Source organism: Phacochoerus africanus, chromosome 5, assembly GCF_016906955.1.
Source record: "Phacochoerus africanus isolate WHEZ1 chromosome 5, ROS_Pafr_v1, whole genome shotgun sequence".
Lineage (NCBI taxonomy): Eukaryota > Metazoa > Chordata > Mammalia > Artiodactyla > Suidae > Phacochoerus > Phacochoerus africanus.
In genome coordinates, this window is record NC_062548.1 from 57274440 (window position 1) to 57290223 (window position 15784).

General features: G+C 45.3%; 2 protein-coding genes across 5 annotated transcripts in view; one reads left to right on the top strand and one right to left on the bottom strand.

Moving 5' to 3' along the window:
• TBC1D8 (TBC1 domain family member 8) overlaps positions 1 to 8535 on the top strand; it is a 137380-nt gene extending 128845 nt beyond the window's left edge. For 3 of the 4 annotated variants that reach the window (XM_047781407.1, XM_047781408.1, XM_047781409.1), the window contains 3 exons: positions 5757 to 5846; positions 6065 to 6162; positions 7506 to 8535. In XM_047781407.1, the coding sequence (XP_047637363.1) occupies positions 5757 to 5846; positions 6065 to 6162; positions 7506 to 7967 (650 nt within the window). In that variant the 3' untranslated portion in view covers positions 7968 to 8535. Of the gene's footprint in view, positions 1 to 1341; positions 2467 to 5756; positions 5847 to 6064; positions 6163 to 7505 lie in introns of those variants that run through there. The other variant, XM_047781410.1, reaches the window with a different exon arrangement.
• A 739-nt stretch (positions 8536 to 9274) lies between these two features.
• RPL31 (ribosomal protein L31) lies at positions 9275 to 14689 on the bottom strand. Its single transcript, XM_047781416.1, has 5 exons — positions 14581 to 14689; positions 14077 to 14183; positions 10902 to 11027; positions 9631 to 9743; positions 9275 to 9342 (listed from the first exon to the last, which is right to left on the bottom strand). Exons 2-5 carry the CDS (start codon positions 14181 to 14183, stop codon positions 9311 to 9313), a joined length of 378 nt encoding a protein of 125 aa, XP_047637372.1. The 5' UTR covers positions 14581 to 14689; the 3' UTR covers positions 9275 to 9310.
• Between the last annotated feature and the right edge of the window lie 1095 nt (positions 14690 to 15784).

The following is a 15784-nucleotide window of genomic DNA, read 5'->3' on the forward strand; positions in this document are numbered from 1 at the left end:
TTTAAAAAGAACTTAAAAGACTGTGTGGTACAGCAAGTTAAGGATTTGGCGTTGCTGCAGCTGGGGCACAGATCACAACTCTGATGTGGGTTTGCTCCCTCAGCCCAGAACTTCCACATGCTGTAGGCGTGGCCAAAAAATAAATAAATAAAAAGGACTTTAAATGTTGCAAACCTGAATTAACTTAATTGAAAACTGAAAGAGCATATGAAAACATTAACATCTACTGACAAAGTATGGATTCACAGCAAGCATTGAGCTTGGAAAAAATGAAGTTATAAATGCTTCACTAGGGACGTTTAGTCAGTGTTGTAATTTGAATCAGGAAATGTACTAATAGATTAATACAGCCTTATCTATTTGTATAAATGAGAAGTGTTATTTTGAAATATTTGATGTGAAGAAATGTTGATTGGATTCAAAATTCAGTCATATTAGCCAAAAAAAAAATGTCAGCATTGCATTTATCAGTAAGGGAGAAACTGTTTGATTTGCATAATCATCATACACTTGGGGTGAAACAAAAGCATCTGCACCATTCGAATTCTGGGTAATGAAAGGAAGAGAGTTTCTGTAAGAACAGAAACATGCCATGTTTCCACCTTCTCGTCAAAATAGTTTCTCACTGATTGTCTGTTTTGAAGAGGTTATTATAAAGTCCTAATCAGGAATTTCATGGAGCCATTTCAATATGAATCTTAGTATGAAAACTAGTATTAAAAAGTCCTGAGCATGCTAAGATTTCAGTACCATTTGATCCATTTTACTACTTGGCAAAATCTATTTTTTTCCAAAGCCCGTGATAATAAAATAATGTATTTTCAGGAGTTCCCTTCATGGCTCGGTTGTTAACAATCCCGACTAGGATCCATGAGCGTTCGGATTTGATCCCTGGCCTCGCTCAGTGGGTCAGGGATCTGGCATTGCCGTGAGCTGTGGTGTAGGTCGCAGACTCGGCTTGCATCCTGCGTTGCTGTGGCTGTGGTATAGGCCAGCAGCTATAGCTCTGATTCAACCCCTAGCCTGGGAACTTCCATATGCTGCGGGTGTGGCCCCCTCAAAAAAGGCAAAAAATTTAAAAGAATGTACTTTGGAAATTTAAGTCCATTTACTTAGAATGGCTCCACATTCTAAATCTGGTACAACTGGAAACATACTAGATCTTTGCAGGAAACATACTAGATCTTTGCAGGACTTTTGTCTGATTGTCGAGAGGACCTGCAAATAAGGTGGTTGGTACTGATACATAAAATATTAGGTTTCACAGAATATTCACTGCGGCTGAAAACCTTAGCAGAATTATGGAATGGGATATCATGTATTTGAAATTGATATCAACAGGACCAAAGGTACAAGGCCTGTGACAATGGCTCTTTGCCAAGAGAAAAGCTTTGGCACAGCCAGGTTATATTCACCCTACTGGTTCTTCACAAAATGATACTGAAGATAAACTAATCTCCTGCTTTTGAGCATGTGCGGTTATGTCAGAATACCCGCTGGAATCCAAGGGACTACATGGCCACTGCACTGCTCTCAAGGCTAAGCGACTAATGGGCACGGCCCACATGGCATATACCAAGACTCATCAAGTGAAGTGGAAACCAATGGGCTAAGTGACACATTCAGCCGGGATCAAGAACTTGCCCAGGGGATGGAGACGAAGGGTCTGAAAACTCCCATTGTGTACTGAGGAAACTTGCAGAGGTCACCTTCTCACAGGACACCAAAAAGGCGAGTGAGCACCCTAACAGCTCGGGCAGTTCTGACGCCTGTCACATCAGAAATGATACCAGGCACATTTGATGTGGGGATAGGCAGCTTAGGTCAGATGAAAGTCTGTTCTTTGCTCTGGGATCCCAAGTTGAAAATGGCACTTGAGGGTTTTGAAAAATATGAACAGGAGAGAGTAACCTCCTAAAAAAACCCCTCCTTTTGTGAAATTAAAAGATTGCATCTAATTTTTTTTTAAAAAGAGAAAAGCCAGGTGCTTAAGATTCCTCACGACACCCATACTGTCAAAAAGCCACTAAGAGCAGATTTCTGTCCCAGTATGTGGAAAATCACAGCCAAAGTAATTTTCTCCTAGTAGATATCTCAGACATAAGTTGGATAATTTAGTTGATTTTCCTGTCAATGACTTGGGTACATCAGAATTTCTATATTAAGAGTTCCCAAATGGCTCAGCAGGTTAAGGATCCCACCTTGTCACTGCTGTGGCTCTAGTTATAGCTGTGGCTCGGGTTTGATCCCCAGTTCAGGAATTTTTGCATGCTGTGGATATGGCCAAAAAAATCCTAATTAATCCAAAGTAATGCAAGTCCTTGCCATTTCAATTTGATTGCTGTTGCTAGCCACAATGGAGGGGTAGAAGGAGGGGGCACCGTACTGCTTTTCCGAGAAAATATGACGGAGAACAGTATTATTGGAGTTCCTGTTGTGGCTCCGTGTGTTAAGAACCCAGCATAATATATGTGAGGATATGTGTTCTCTCCCTGGCCTTGCTCAGTGGGCCAAGCATCCAGCGTGAGCTGTGGTGTAGGTTGCAGACGCAGCTCGGATCCCACGTTGCTGTGGCTGTGGTGTAGGCTGGCAGCTGCAGCTTCGATTCTACCCCTCCTGGGAACCTCCATATGCCATGGGTGCAGTCCTAAAAATAAAAAAGAAAACAGCATTATTTTGATGACTGTAGTGTCAGCTGCGCCCAAAGACCAAACTGTTGGAAGCAGTCTAGAGTCTTCTGCCAGAGATGAGCAGCTTTCAGTGGAACTGGGTCTTTTCCTCTAAGCATCCCATTTAGAAAAGTGATGACAGATCCATGAACGAAGAGGAGGTGCATTGACGAATGAAAGTTCTTGAAACCAAAAGGAGACTTTCACACTGGTGGATCTGTTGGATGGAGGCACTTACCCACCAGTCACATGAGCATCTGAGATGGGGGCTTCAGATAAGCTAATGCAGATGCTTCACCAGACTTGAACTTGTGCGGTATTTGAAGGGAGACAGTGAAAGCTTTAATAGAAACATCTCTTCATCCATTTATAGGCTTGAACTATGAGTTACACACATCTTGGGCTGTAAAAAATAAGTTATATTCCTAAAAGCTCAAATAGGTCATTTTAAAAGGTTGATAGTAATTTAAAGATCTCGGTGCACTGCACCCTGCACTTGTGAAGGGAGCAGAGAATGGGATGAGCTGTTCTAGGTGAGTTCCAAGCCTCCTCCCGTGCCCCCGTGACCCATCTGGGTGAGGTTGGGAAGCACTGCTCTGAGGTTGGCCAGTCTTTCTGGCTTCTTTTCACTGTTGGCACTTGATCTGCCTCCTTTCTAGACACTCGCCCACTCCTTGAATGAATCGTCCTTCTCTGTGCTCCCATTGTTATTTGTGTCTATTGGTTCTTCTGTTAGAGCATTTTCTTTTTGCTTTTTGACCATGCCTGCAGCATGTGGAAGTTCCCATCCCAGGGACTGAACCTGCACCACAGCAGTGACAACGCCAGGTCCTTAACCTGCTGCACCACCAGGGAACTCCTAGAGCATTTTCTTACAGTGACTTGTGTACACATTTCTTCCATTTGATACACTGAGCACTTTGAGGGTAGGGACCTCGGTATCAGCTTGACATCCCAGGGAGTCAGTGATTTTATTACAGAAAAGCAAACAAAGAAAAAAAAAGACCAACAGAAAAAAGAAAAAACCCCAAACATCCCCAAACCTCAGAAACCTACCTGCCCCAAGTAGGAAGGATAGTTTATCAAGGCTTTGGTGCCATCTTGTGGATATTTGTTGCATCACAACAGGATTTTGCTTATGATTTTATTCTCAGTGAATGGGTGACTGTGACTTTTCAACTTTTTTTTTTTGGTCTTTTTTTTTTTTTTTTTGAGGGCCGCATATGCAGGTTCCCAGGCTAGGGGTCTAATCGGAGCTGTTGCTGCCGGCCTACGCCAGAGCCACAGCAATGCCAGATCTGAGCTGAGTCTGCAACCTACACCACAGCTCATGGCAATACTGGATCCTTAACCCACTGAGCAAGGCCAGGGATTGAACCCACAACCTCATAGTTCCTAGTCAGATTCATTTCTGCTATGCCATGACGGGAAATTTTTTTTTTTTTTTTTTAATTTTAGGGCCACACCCACAGCATATAGAAGTTCCCAGGTTAGGGGTCAAATGCAGTTACTGGCCTACACCACAGCCAGAGAATTGGGATCCAAGCCTCGACCTACATATAGGTCATGGCAGTACTGGATCCTTACCCCACTGAGCAAGGCCAGGGATCAAATCTGTGTCATCATGGATGCTCATCTTCATATACCATACAGTTCATTCAAAGCGCAGAATCTGTATTTAGCATATTCACAGTTGTGTCCCCAGTGTCACAGTTTGACAATATTTTCATCACACCAAAAAGCCTGTGCTCTCTAGCTGCTGTTCCCAGTCCACACATGTCCCCCTGCTTTCTTTGTAGATAAGCCTGTTCTGGATTTTTCCATATAAATGGAGTAATGCAATATGTGCCCTTTTGTGCCTGGCTGCTTCCATTTGGTATGTTTTCAGGGTTCAGTGACATCTGTCAGTGCTTACTCCTTTTTAAGGCTGAATTTGATACTCCGATGGGCGTGCTATGATTTGTATATGCATTCATCAACTGATAAACAGTTGGGTTTGTTTTTGCTTTTTGGCTCTTAGGAACAAACACTACTATGAACATTTGTGTACAGGTTTTTGTTTTTTCATTGGGCTGTAGTTGACTATTATGTTTGTTTCTGTACAGCAAAGTGCTTCAGTTATATATTCATAATCTCCATTATGACTTATCACAGGATATTGAATATAGTTCCCTGTGCTATAAATAGGGCTTTATCAGTCTACACATAATAGCTTTCATCTGCTAATGTCAGGCTTCCAATTTCTATACAGGTTTTTGAGTGGGTATTTTCATCTGTTATATACCTAGGAGTGGAATTTGAGTAAAAATGGCGAATTTGTGGAGTTCCCTAGTGGCCTAGCAGTTAAGGATCTGGTGTCATTGCTGTGGCTCAGGACATTGCTGTGTCATGGGTTCAGTCCCTGGCCTGGGAACCTCCATACGCCACAGGCACAGCCCAAGAGCACCAAAAAAAAAAAAAAAAAAAAAAGGCAAATACATGATTTAACTTTTTGAGGACTGCCAGATTGTTTTCCAAAATGGCTAATGCTGTTTTATATTTCCACCAGCATATGAGAGCTCTGATCAAATTGTTTTTGTGTATTTCAAGAAAACTCGTAATACTAAAATGCTTTGATTTCAGTAAAGCTTTTATTCACTTTTATTAGGACAGCAGTATGTTATATTGGTATGCACATATTAGTATGTGCTAATTATAGAAAAATAACCATGAATTTAAAGCAATTACCCATTACTTCCAGTGTATTTATTTCTAGAATTTCTCACATGTATATGTATATACATACATATACACACATATTTCAGTTTGATAGAATGGAATTTTATCATTCATACATTTTTCTGGGTCAGTGTCGGCAATGTCTTATGAGTTCATCTGTCATTACCGCAGCATCTACAGACACCTGTGTGTGAGGCATTTTCTTAATTTCCTGTACCCAGTGCTTTGGGACACACAGGGTTCACAGACCCTGGAAAGACCCTGCATGCAGATGGGGGCGCTGCTAGCTCAGCTGCTTTTTTTTACCTAAAACGTTAAATTACTGTCAGTTTTGGTGAAAACACAGTAATGTTAAATTTTTTTTTTAAGCCCTCACTGAAAATGACCGAGACAGCCAGTCACCACTGAAGAATCCTCTGTTGTCGACGTCAAGACCCCTGGTTTTTGGAAAGTCCAATGGCAAGTACCTCTTTGCATTGTCACCTGTCGGGCATGCCACTGCAGCTGGTGGTCATGCAGCTACCACGACCTATCTGGCCACTGTGTGAACAGAATGTCTGATTAATCTGATTCATCCAGTGGAATTCCTCATCCCCTCACCACTCCTTTGTATCCATCTTCCTTCTTTTCAGGGAATTTCACTCAAGCATATATTATTGTGTTTCCTTTGTTTCAAGGTGATACCATTGATTATCAGAAACAGCTGAAGCAGATGATTAAAGATTTAGCCAAAGAAAAAGATAAAACTGAGAAAGAGTTGCCCAAAATGAGCCAGGTATGACTTTATTCTGTGCAGAGAACTAACTATTCTGCCAAGTGATATGCTCAGAGGTAAGCCTGCACCCACTTCCCTCCAAAGCTGTCATCAAAGGATCTTTTAACTCTTGGGAACTGAATACTGTAATGACTAAATGAGAAATAATCTGTGATCCACTGAAGCTATTTCAGATTTTCAAAGCTCTTCCTTCCCAACAGGAGGCTGCCACATGTTCCATCTCTAAGAGTTTTTGTAGCAAACCCATTTACCCAAGTTCTGATGCAAATTATTTATTCCCTAGAACAATGCTACTTGTTCACGGTACAGAATCTACGTGTTCTCTCTCCAGGTTTTTGAAAATCACTGACCACATAAAATACTAGTGATAGGCTTCAGGTTGAAATGTCCCTTTATCAGAGGACTTAAATCTCTCTGGTGCGCTCAGGTGTACTGTGAGCCTTCAGGAGTGGGGTCTAGCACACACTGTTTTTCTGGACTACAAAATACCTGAGGAGTTCCCGTGGTGGCTCAGCAGAAAGGAATCTGACTAGCATCCTTGAGGTTCAATCCCTGGCCTCATTAAGTGGGTTAAGGATCTGGTGTTGCCCTGTGAGCTGTGGTGTAGGCCAGCGGCTACAGCTCTGATTCAACCTCTAGCCTGGGAACCTCTATGCCATGGGTGTGGCCCTAAAAAACAAACAAAAAAATCTGATGTTCTGTTCCACTCTGCTGAGTTGCTCTCAAATAATCATTCTAAAGATATGAAGTCAGTTAAACCTCAGTGTTGTGTCAATTTTATACCTTACAGTCAGGGCTAATTCTCACACATCATTAAATTATAAATTAGCAGCACAACTATTTTCCTATCCCTAGGGTAATTGTGCAGCTAAGTCCCACCTGAAGCATGTCTCAATTTCAGCAGGAGTACACATGTCAGAGAAAACATCAGGCATCATTGTTCCACCTCCTCTTATGGCCTTTAGTTGCTGCAGTTTCCCCACCACATCAAGTCATAATTTTATTCAGTCCCAATATTTAAGCTGTTTCCAACCTTTTCCTGTAATAAACTCTAGCCTAAACATACTTGTAAACCACTGTCTGTGCATAGCTTTTGAATGCATTCCTATAAGTTGTCTGCTGGGTTAAGGGGTCGAAAACCTCTTGGTGGACAAAAAGCACACATCTCTGTGGGAGCCAAGAGCTCCCACAGGGGCTTCAGGGTAGAAGAGCAGAGAACACTTCTCTGCAGTTCTGCTTCAAAAAGTACCATGTGGTTTTTTTCCAAAAACTAAGTGTAAAAACCCATTACCCTTCTATTTGTGTTATGCTGTTATATGTATACTTTCTTTTCTCAATTCCAGAGAGAATTTATCCAGTTCTGCAAAACCCTGTACAGCATGTTCCATGAAGACCCAGAGGAGAATGATTTGTATCAGGCCATTGCCACGGTGACCACGCTGCTGCTGCAGATCGGTGAGGTGGGGCAGCGCGGCAGCGGCTCTGGAAGCTGCTCTCTGGAGGGCGGGGACGAGCCACTGGCTCCGGCTCCTTCTCCTGAGCAGGACTCAGTTTTCGTGGACACCGAGGCCAGTAAGAGTCCCCAGGAGTCCCAGGCATTTCCTGAACAGGCCGAGGGGGACTGGACTGTGTCCCTGGAACATATTTTAGCCTCACTTCTGACTGAACAGTCATTAGTAAACTTTTTTGAAAAGCCACTGGACATTAAACCCAAACTTGAAAACGCCAAGATCAATCAGTACAGCCTCAAAACTTGTGAGATGAGCCGCCAATTGCAGCCTGAACTCAAGCTGAGCAGCCCGTAGCAGGAGCACATCTGCTGAGCCCCTCCTCCAAACCAAAGCACAGAGCAGCTTAGGCTGGTCAGCCCATAATCCAGATGTGTGCAGTCTGCCAGCAGTACCTGACACGTTGGGCACCTGGCCAGCCACAAGTGGGGCCTGGGGATGGATGCAGCCCTGTATACCGCATGAGAGAAGTCAGCTAGAGGGGGCCGCCTACCCGTCCCCCTGATGCAGACTTACAACTTCAGGTATCAGCCCTGAGACAGGCACTTCTGCTGGGATGCTAGTGTGACTTGTTCTCAGAGGGAATGTGAGAAGTCAGCTGTGGGAAACCAACCCAGACAAGAAGAGCTCCCATTCTTCACCTGAATGGGAAGGACTGAGAGTCACGTTTGCTTTCTTTCAAGACTTAAGAGCCACTATCTGTGCAATTGTATTTGGCTTTTTTTGCACTAATTTCGTTTCAATGCTGGTAATTGAAACCATTTTAATGTATTTGGTTGTATTCACTTTGTGTCCTTCCAAAAATGTGTACAAACCATGCTTTCAATGTTGGCCTCCAAGTTTTTATAAGACGTTTTTGTACTGACTTGCTCTGTGTTTTTCCTTATTTCAGTGTCTAAAGTCTGGACTGTGCCATTGGAGGCTAAGTTGTAAGTGTCCCCACCAACACCCCCACATTCACAGGAAAGAGCACACCCCACTGTAAGCGGCCCCTAACCCCATTCCCCACAACGACAGAGCCTCACAAAAGGGGACTCTCTCCACAGCATTTAATCTGTACTAGTGCTGTCAACAGCTAAACTCCTATGGAACAGAATCCATCCAACACCTTGCTTTCAAGCTGATTTAGCAGTTAGGAACCTTTAAGGAAGTTATGTAACCACCCTCCCACCTTTAGCTCCATGTAAACCAGGACTAAAAATACTTTATGGGATCAACACAAATAAGTGAGCTAAAAAGGAACTGTACATATTGTCATTAAATCTAAGATATCAAGTATCAATTTAGTTTGTTAAAATGATAAAAGTGGCCATTAAGTTCTACATGCCTGTTTCTGAAAAATATGTTCACCCTACAATTAATAAAACCTACATGCAAAAAGCATTAACATTAAAATTCTAATGTTCCAAATACCTCAATCATTCTCCATCCAGGCTACACTTCAGAACCACCTCAGAACAACTGCTCAGGCCCTGTCCAAATAGTCAAAGCTCCAAGGACTGGAGAAAAAGGGCCAAGGACTTGGGAAACTCTCCAGATGACCCCAAATCAGAAGACATACAAGCCTGTTACCTTACCATTAGAAAGAGAACAAGATGCAAAGGTGCCTCTATAACCAACTTTTATTTGACAATCAGCAGTTAGTTCTCATCCACGTTAACTGTCTGTAGATCTGCAAAACAAGGACAAGGGACAGCCAGTCAACTTCCACCCCACACCATGGACCTCTTCTTCCCAGGACCTGGCAAACATCACTCTTCCACAGGGACTTGTTTCATATCTTTCTGCACTTTGCCATACCGACCAGGACACAATGTGAAAAAAGGCTTACTGATTAGGTCTGTTATTTATATTCCTAGTACTGAAGGATGCCAGGCTATAGGTACACAGTATTTCATGAACAAATAAATAAAAGGGTTTAGGACTTTAAAACAGCTTCATGGGATAAAGGAAAACTTACTTTTGAAAGTGGTGACAGGTACATAGGTGACCAATGTATAGAGCTTGTTTGGCGAGTCTTCATCTTCATTACGTTTTCTGGACAACCGCACACGGATTCGGTACGGAACATTCCTGAAAAAGAGAAAACTGTCACCAGCTGTACCCACATTTCCTACCCCTATTTCTGGAACATGCTTCCTCCACTCCTTCCTTTGTTCTGACTGACCAGCCACTTCAGTTCACTGGAAAATAAGCACCTTCAGGTGGACACTAAGTGCTGGCCTCTCAGGTGCCATTCTCAGTGGGCAGCCACCACTGCCTTGTGACATCTGCAGAAATGTGGGCTCACCAACCAGTTTGGTGAGGTGGGATTTAACCAACTTAAATGTGGAGCCTCATCAGGAACTCTGCAAGCTATACCTGCTCTCAATGTTCAGTTTCCCCACCTCCTGCACACCCAATCTCTCAGCAGCATCACCGCCAACTGCACTGCCTCCTTTTATTGGCCCAAAGATGGGAGGGGTCCTGAAACTTCCCTCAACTCACGTGACACCTCCCCCTAAGGAAGCTCACAGGGTGTGCAGTACATTTATCAGACTTGTCTCCCTACCACAAACCTAGCTGGTCCATGGCAAGGGCTGCATCCACCCATCCTGTTGGATGGCTCCTGCTGCACCCCGCCCCCATGCTACCAGTGCACCCACATCCCCCCGTGTGTAAGCTGGCCCTACTACTCTCTGGGCTGGGTAGTTCTGTGTGTGTGGCCCGCCTTGTGTACCGTACAATGTGTGGCAGGATCTCCTCTGGTCTGTAACCGTTAGTGACAACCTACCCCCTGCCCTGCTAACAGGTGGGAAAATTGCTTATGGCTGAAAACCACTGCTCCCATGGCTTCCTAGTATGTCTAGAGGGAAAGCCAAACTCTTTGCCGTGACCTACAAGAGCCCATGTGATCTGTTCCCACCTGACTCTCTGTACCCACTCATGGTTCTAAGTCACATCATCTGCCCCACCTTCATCAGCCTGTTCCCAGGTCACACCAAGTGTGCTGCTCTTACCTGACCCTCACACTGCTTGGCTCCTTCACCACTTACTGAGTTTAAATACCAGGTCAAAAGGCTTCCCTGCAGATGCTACCTTCCTTTGAACCACTGTCATATTTGGAAAAAAAAAATACTTCCTTATGCATGTGCATTAGTGACTGAACTTATATAGAGTTCAGTCTGTATAAGTTGTGCAGAGTGAGCTGCTTAACTGAGTGGAGTGGAGGCACACACACAACTTGAGCACCTTATTCCTTTGGCCCAGACGGCTTTGTTGAGCCTGGTGTCGATGCGCACATCCGGAGTTCCCATCTCCTTCATGGCAAATTTACGGATTTCTTTGAGTGCCCGAGGGGCACGCTTCTTAAAACCCCTGAGATCCAAACATAAGTAAATGAATGAGTATAAAATTAAATGAAATATACAGTATAGCATTATCCTATTTTCATCAAACAAATCTAAACCTGGAACAAGGCAGAAACAGTTGTTCTCCCCTCCAGCATGTGGAAAAAATAGAACTAGTGTAATACTTGGGGCACAGAAGATGCACAATCTACTTTCAATAATGTAGAACAAAGACTATATATGACCATTAAGAGATGCTAACATACACACTGGCGAACACTTTCCTGATAAACACTCCTATGCTCTAATATCTAATACTCTCTGCCAGGGAAAATATAATCAAAGAATGTGGTTAGCCTAAGCCTGAACATACAATATCCAACACTGAGGTAAATTCAGTGTCCTCAAGCTAAAATACAATTAAGATTATCTGTCACATCCTAAGACAAGCCATGTTTCCGGAAATCACTGAACACTAAAAGTTCGCTAATAGCTTGGTCTTAAAGAGCAGGGGTCTGAAATGCACCAGTTTCCTTTCAAGAAATATGTTGAGGGCAACAGTTAATTCTACAGATTCCAGGGCATGTGTCAGGCACTACTAACCTGTGGTTTCGATAAGAATACATAAATCTTTTTGAATTCCATGTTGTTAAGTTAAATGTGGAAAAACCAAACTTTATTACAGGCTGAATCAGTTAAACATTTGCTAAGTGAAAGCTATTCCAAGTGGGGCAGAAACCAAAGTGTAAAGAGGTGATCCCCCCACTGTAAATGACAGGAGGGGCCGTGCTATCAAGTCTCCCTTCGCTCAACCCTCTCAGCCGCCCCAAACCCATCATGCCAGCTGGCTTCATTCACTTAAAGCCCATTTTTCACGTGGTTTATATGGGTGACACTCAGATGGTATCAAGTGCTACAGAGAAAAATAAAGCAGTGAAAGGAGAAAGCATTAGGGAAGGGGCTGCAGGTTTAAGAAACCCCAGCAAGACCAGAGATGACAAGGACAGCTACTGAGCTGTCTGCAAGAAAAACACCAAGGCAAGGGAAAAAGTGAAACTAAAACCAAATTGCTACTCAGACTCAGATACTGCCTGGCCTGGTATGATTAAGAAAGTGGTCAATTCATGAGGAATCACAGCAGGAACATGGCTTTTCTGCCGATAGAGGGTTTGAGAAGAGACCAGGTGTCTGGGTGGAGGGACCAGCGCAGGCAAATTGTGGAAGGCTGAGCCCAGAGGACATGCCCACAGGCCAGTGATTGGGGGGGGGGAGGCCATGGGGCAGTGGGAGGGATGGACCCCAGGGGGCTGGTCTGGGGGAAGGTAAAGCTAGAGATGCCTATTAAACACCCAGGTAATACATTTCAAAAGCAGCTGGGCATGTGAGGCCCTAAAACTAGTTGTTATTACCAAGTATAGGCGGAAAATGGAGGACCTGAGCCCTGGACTCAACATTAAGAGGATGGGCGGTGAGGAGGGACAGAGCAGACTGAGGAACAGCTAGAGAAGCAAAAGAAAAACAAAACCATGGAATCTTCGGGAAGTAAAATGAACAAAGGACTCTCAGTTGCTGCCAATCAAGTAAGAACTAAAAAAAGACCAAAAGACTGTGCTCTGCACACATCTTCAGTTAAAGCCTTTGTGGCAAAATGCCCCCAAATCTCATCCACCTGCAATGGCTCAAGCCCACTCTTCCAATTCCCAGTTGTCTGACCTTTAAACCACCGCCCCTTTCACCTGTGACTTACTCACCATCTGGCACTTTCTACCATTTTATAGCTGGATACTTCCCTAACTTCCCCACCAAGGAAACTCGGAAGGTAGGATCTTTGGTTCCCTTGTGAATCCGCAGAGCCCCAGACACAGTTAAGTGCTTAACATGCCCCTCAGTGAACACATTCGTGCCCCAATAACGGGGCGGGAGGAGAGGATGTGGTTACAAGCTGCAGTAATGCACAAAAAGGGCACCGTTGACCCAGAAACCCTCAGAGACCTCAGGGTTCACACATGGCCAACGCTTGGCTGGAAACGCCAGGGCTAAGAGACAGTGCCACACATTTAAATCCCTTTCGAAAATCAGTTGTCCTGAGACAAGAATGCCCAGACAAGTTGCTCCCCAGACTGGTGCCTGAGTATTTTGCAGCACCACCCTGGCTCTTAAAAACACTCCAAATAACAGCACTCGAGGGATTTGGTCTCTGTTATTACTAGTCAGCACCGTGTGCATAAAAGGGGGAACACGCACAAAGCTGAAGAACTAAAAACGAATCCAACTAGCATCCATGAGGAGGCAGGTTCGATCCCTGGGCCCGCTCAGTGGGTTAAGGATCCAGCGTTGCCAAGAGCTGTGCTGTAGGTTGCAGGCCAGGCTCGGATCCTGCGTTGCTGTGGCTGTGGTATAGGTCGGTGGCTACAGCTCTGATTGGACCCCTAGCCTGGGAACCTCCACATGCTGCAGGTGCGGCCCTAAAAAGACAAAATAAAAATAAACTATAAAAACCACACCCCAGGGAGGAAAATCAAGAACTACGACATTCACAATCATTCCCAAAGTCCTTGTATATCACATATGCAGAACACCAGCGTCTTCTCCACAAACCACTGCCCCCTAACTTCAGAACACTTTATTCTCTGGCCTCTCCAGAACTTCCACATCCAGCACCACAACTGGACCAATATTACTTAGTACTTAGCTGTGTGGGTGGGAGAACTAAAATTACCCCATTGCAATGTTCGGACTCTGGGCCGAACCTGGCGTTTTTAGTTACCTGGTTGACTTTACTGGACTCTGGAGACAGTGAAAGGGTCTACTCATACTCACACACACGTCTCACCCCTAGACCTGCCGGGCTTAATTCGATCAACACAGCAAGAAGTAGCATCACTTTACCACCGCATCTCCCCAAGTAGGCTTCCCAGAATCCTTATTTAGGCGTTAACCTCCGACCATTTCGCTTTAAACCCTACAAACAGCCTTCGATAAGATCTATGCAGTAAAGACTTGGGCTCTTGAAGAAACGGTTCATTTCTAGACCCCGCGCGGTCAGAAGACACTGGCCGAACGCAGACATTACTCACACGCCATGGATGCGCTTGTGAATGTTGATCGTGTACTCCCTGGTTACCACCTCGTTGATGGCGGACCGGCCCTTCTTCTTCTCGCCACCCTTCTTTGCGGGAGCCATCTAGACCCAGGCGACAAGGAGGCTCAGAGTGAGTGCGACAAACCCAAGCCAAGTCCTTCCTCCCGGCCTGGCCTCGGGACGCTTCCAGGGGCAGAGAGTCCGGCCAGGTCCCTGAAGGCCCACGTCTGGGAAAAGCCCGGCGGGCCACCCAGCGGCCCAAGGCACGTCTGCGCCCTTAGACGCCCCCGCCCCTGGAACCCCCTGCAGCCCCGGCTCTCCTAAGCCGGCCACTCTCCCTCACAGTCTCCGGGAGCCCTTAAACGCAACGCAGACTCCCGTGCCCCTGGAACGCGGAGGCCCAGGTCGGCTCAGGAGAGAGCCTCCTGTTTCATTCGATACAATCCCAGGCGAGGATGGCGCCGGATTCCTCAAGCTGGGAGCCAGAACCCATACTCACTTTCCCCGGCCCTGGTTGGAAAGGAAGAGCGCAAGGGTTTGTGGGAGAAGGAAAGCGGCGTCGCAAGTACAATTTCCGGGTCACCTGGAAGGGTGGGCGGGGGGAGAGGCTGTGACGTCCACGGCGCGCGCCACAAGAAATGCGAGCCTGTCTCGAGGGCGGGGCCTGAGCGTGCCGCGGCCGCGCGCTCGAACGTCGCCCTCTCTGCGTCGTTTCCTACCGCCGCGTTCCGTCTGCCTGAGCACTAACAAGGGCTTTTAGAGGATGCCGGAACCTAGGACCTCAGGAGGAGCAGACCGGGGCGAGGCGAGAAGATGCTTTTCTAGTTTTCCCACTCTCTCAGCGATCGGCCAGGCTAGCGTTGTCTGAACCTGTACGCCAGGCTGGTGGCCCTGGAGATGCTTCCGTCCAGCAGGGCGGGCTCGCGAACCGGCGTCCTCGCAGCCCGGTACCCGGGAGCCTCACGCGGAGGCTGTGATGCAGCCGCGGGCCGTGGGTGAGGGTGGCTGGGCTAGGAGTGAGGAGGAGGCCGAGGAAAGGTTTGCACAATAAGTATTTTTAAATTAAAATTGACAGTTTATAATTGGCTATATGAAATGTCAGTTTTGGAAGCACCGTTAGTAGAGTAGTTGACAAATCACCTTGGAAAGGAGGAGTAAAATACTGTATACGATCTTTTACATCGAAGAAATCAGTGTGATTTCATGACCTTAAAGCAGTATTTGTTTTCAGCTCTATCACACGCAAATGGCCCCATAATAGCAATAGCACTTTTCCCCAACACCTGGAAATGAAAAGAGAGAAATCTGACTTTGGAAATGAAAAGTGAGGAATCTGACGCCAGCACGTCTGGTGTGGGTTGACCGCCTAGCCACGTCCCAGATCCCCATGCCAAACCGATGGGTTGACAACTCTGGACCTTAAGTTGGTCAGAAATTGCATTCTTTTGTTGTAGGCAGCGTGGGAGGTGTAAAATTTTATTTGCTGAGTTAACTGAAGCCCTCGAAATGTATGTTAAAACTGGACCATTGAGAAGGTGTGAGAATGATCATGGAATAAAATACAAAACAAAGTTAAATCTGTGATATTCACACCTTGCAGCCAGTTCTGATGTAAAGATAATTTTGTTATATTTTGTGGGTCCTTTTTAGAACTCTTAAATCTGTATCAGACTTGAGATTTGAATTAAATTCTTATGAGTGTT

What these genes read in the sequence shown, in the direction of transcription:
- RPL31 (XM_047781416.1), bottom strand. Translation starts at nt 14,183, where the DNA reads ATGGCTCCCGCAAAGAAGGGTGGCGAGAAGAAGAAGGGCCGGTCCGCC. An exon ending in CACAAGCGCATCCATGGCGT is followed by an intron (nt 11,028 to 14,076) that starts GTGAGTAATGTC and finishes TTTGGATCTCAG; the next exon opens with GGGTTTTAAGAAGCGTGCCC. An exon ending in GTCTGGGCCAAAGGAATAAG is followed by an intron (nt 9,744 to 10,901) that starts GTGCTCAAGTTG and finishes TCTCTTTTTCAG; the next exon opens with GAATGTTCCGTACCGAATCC.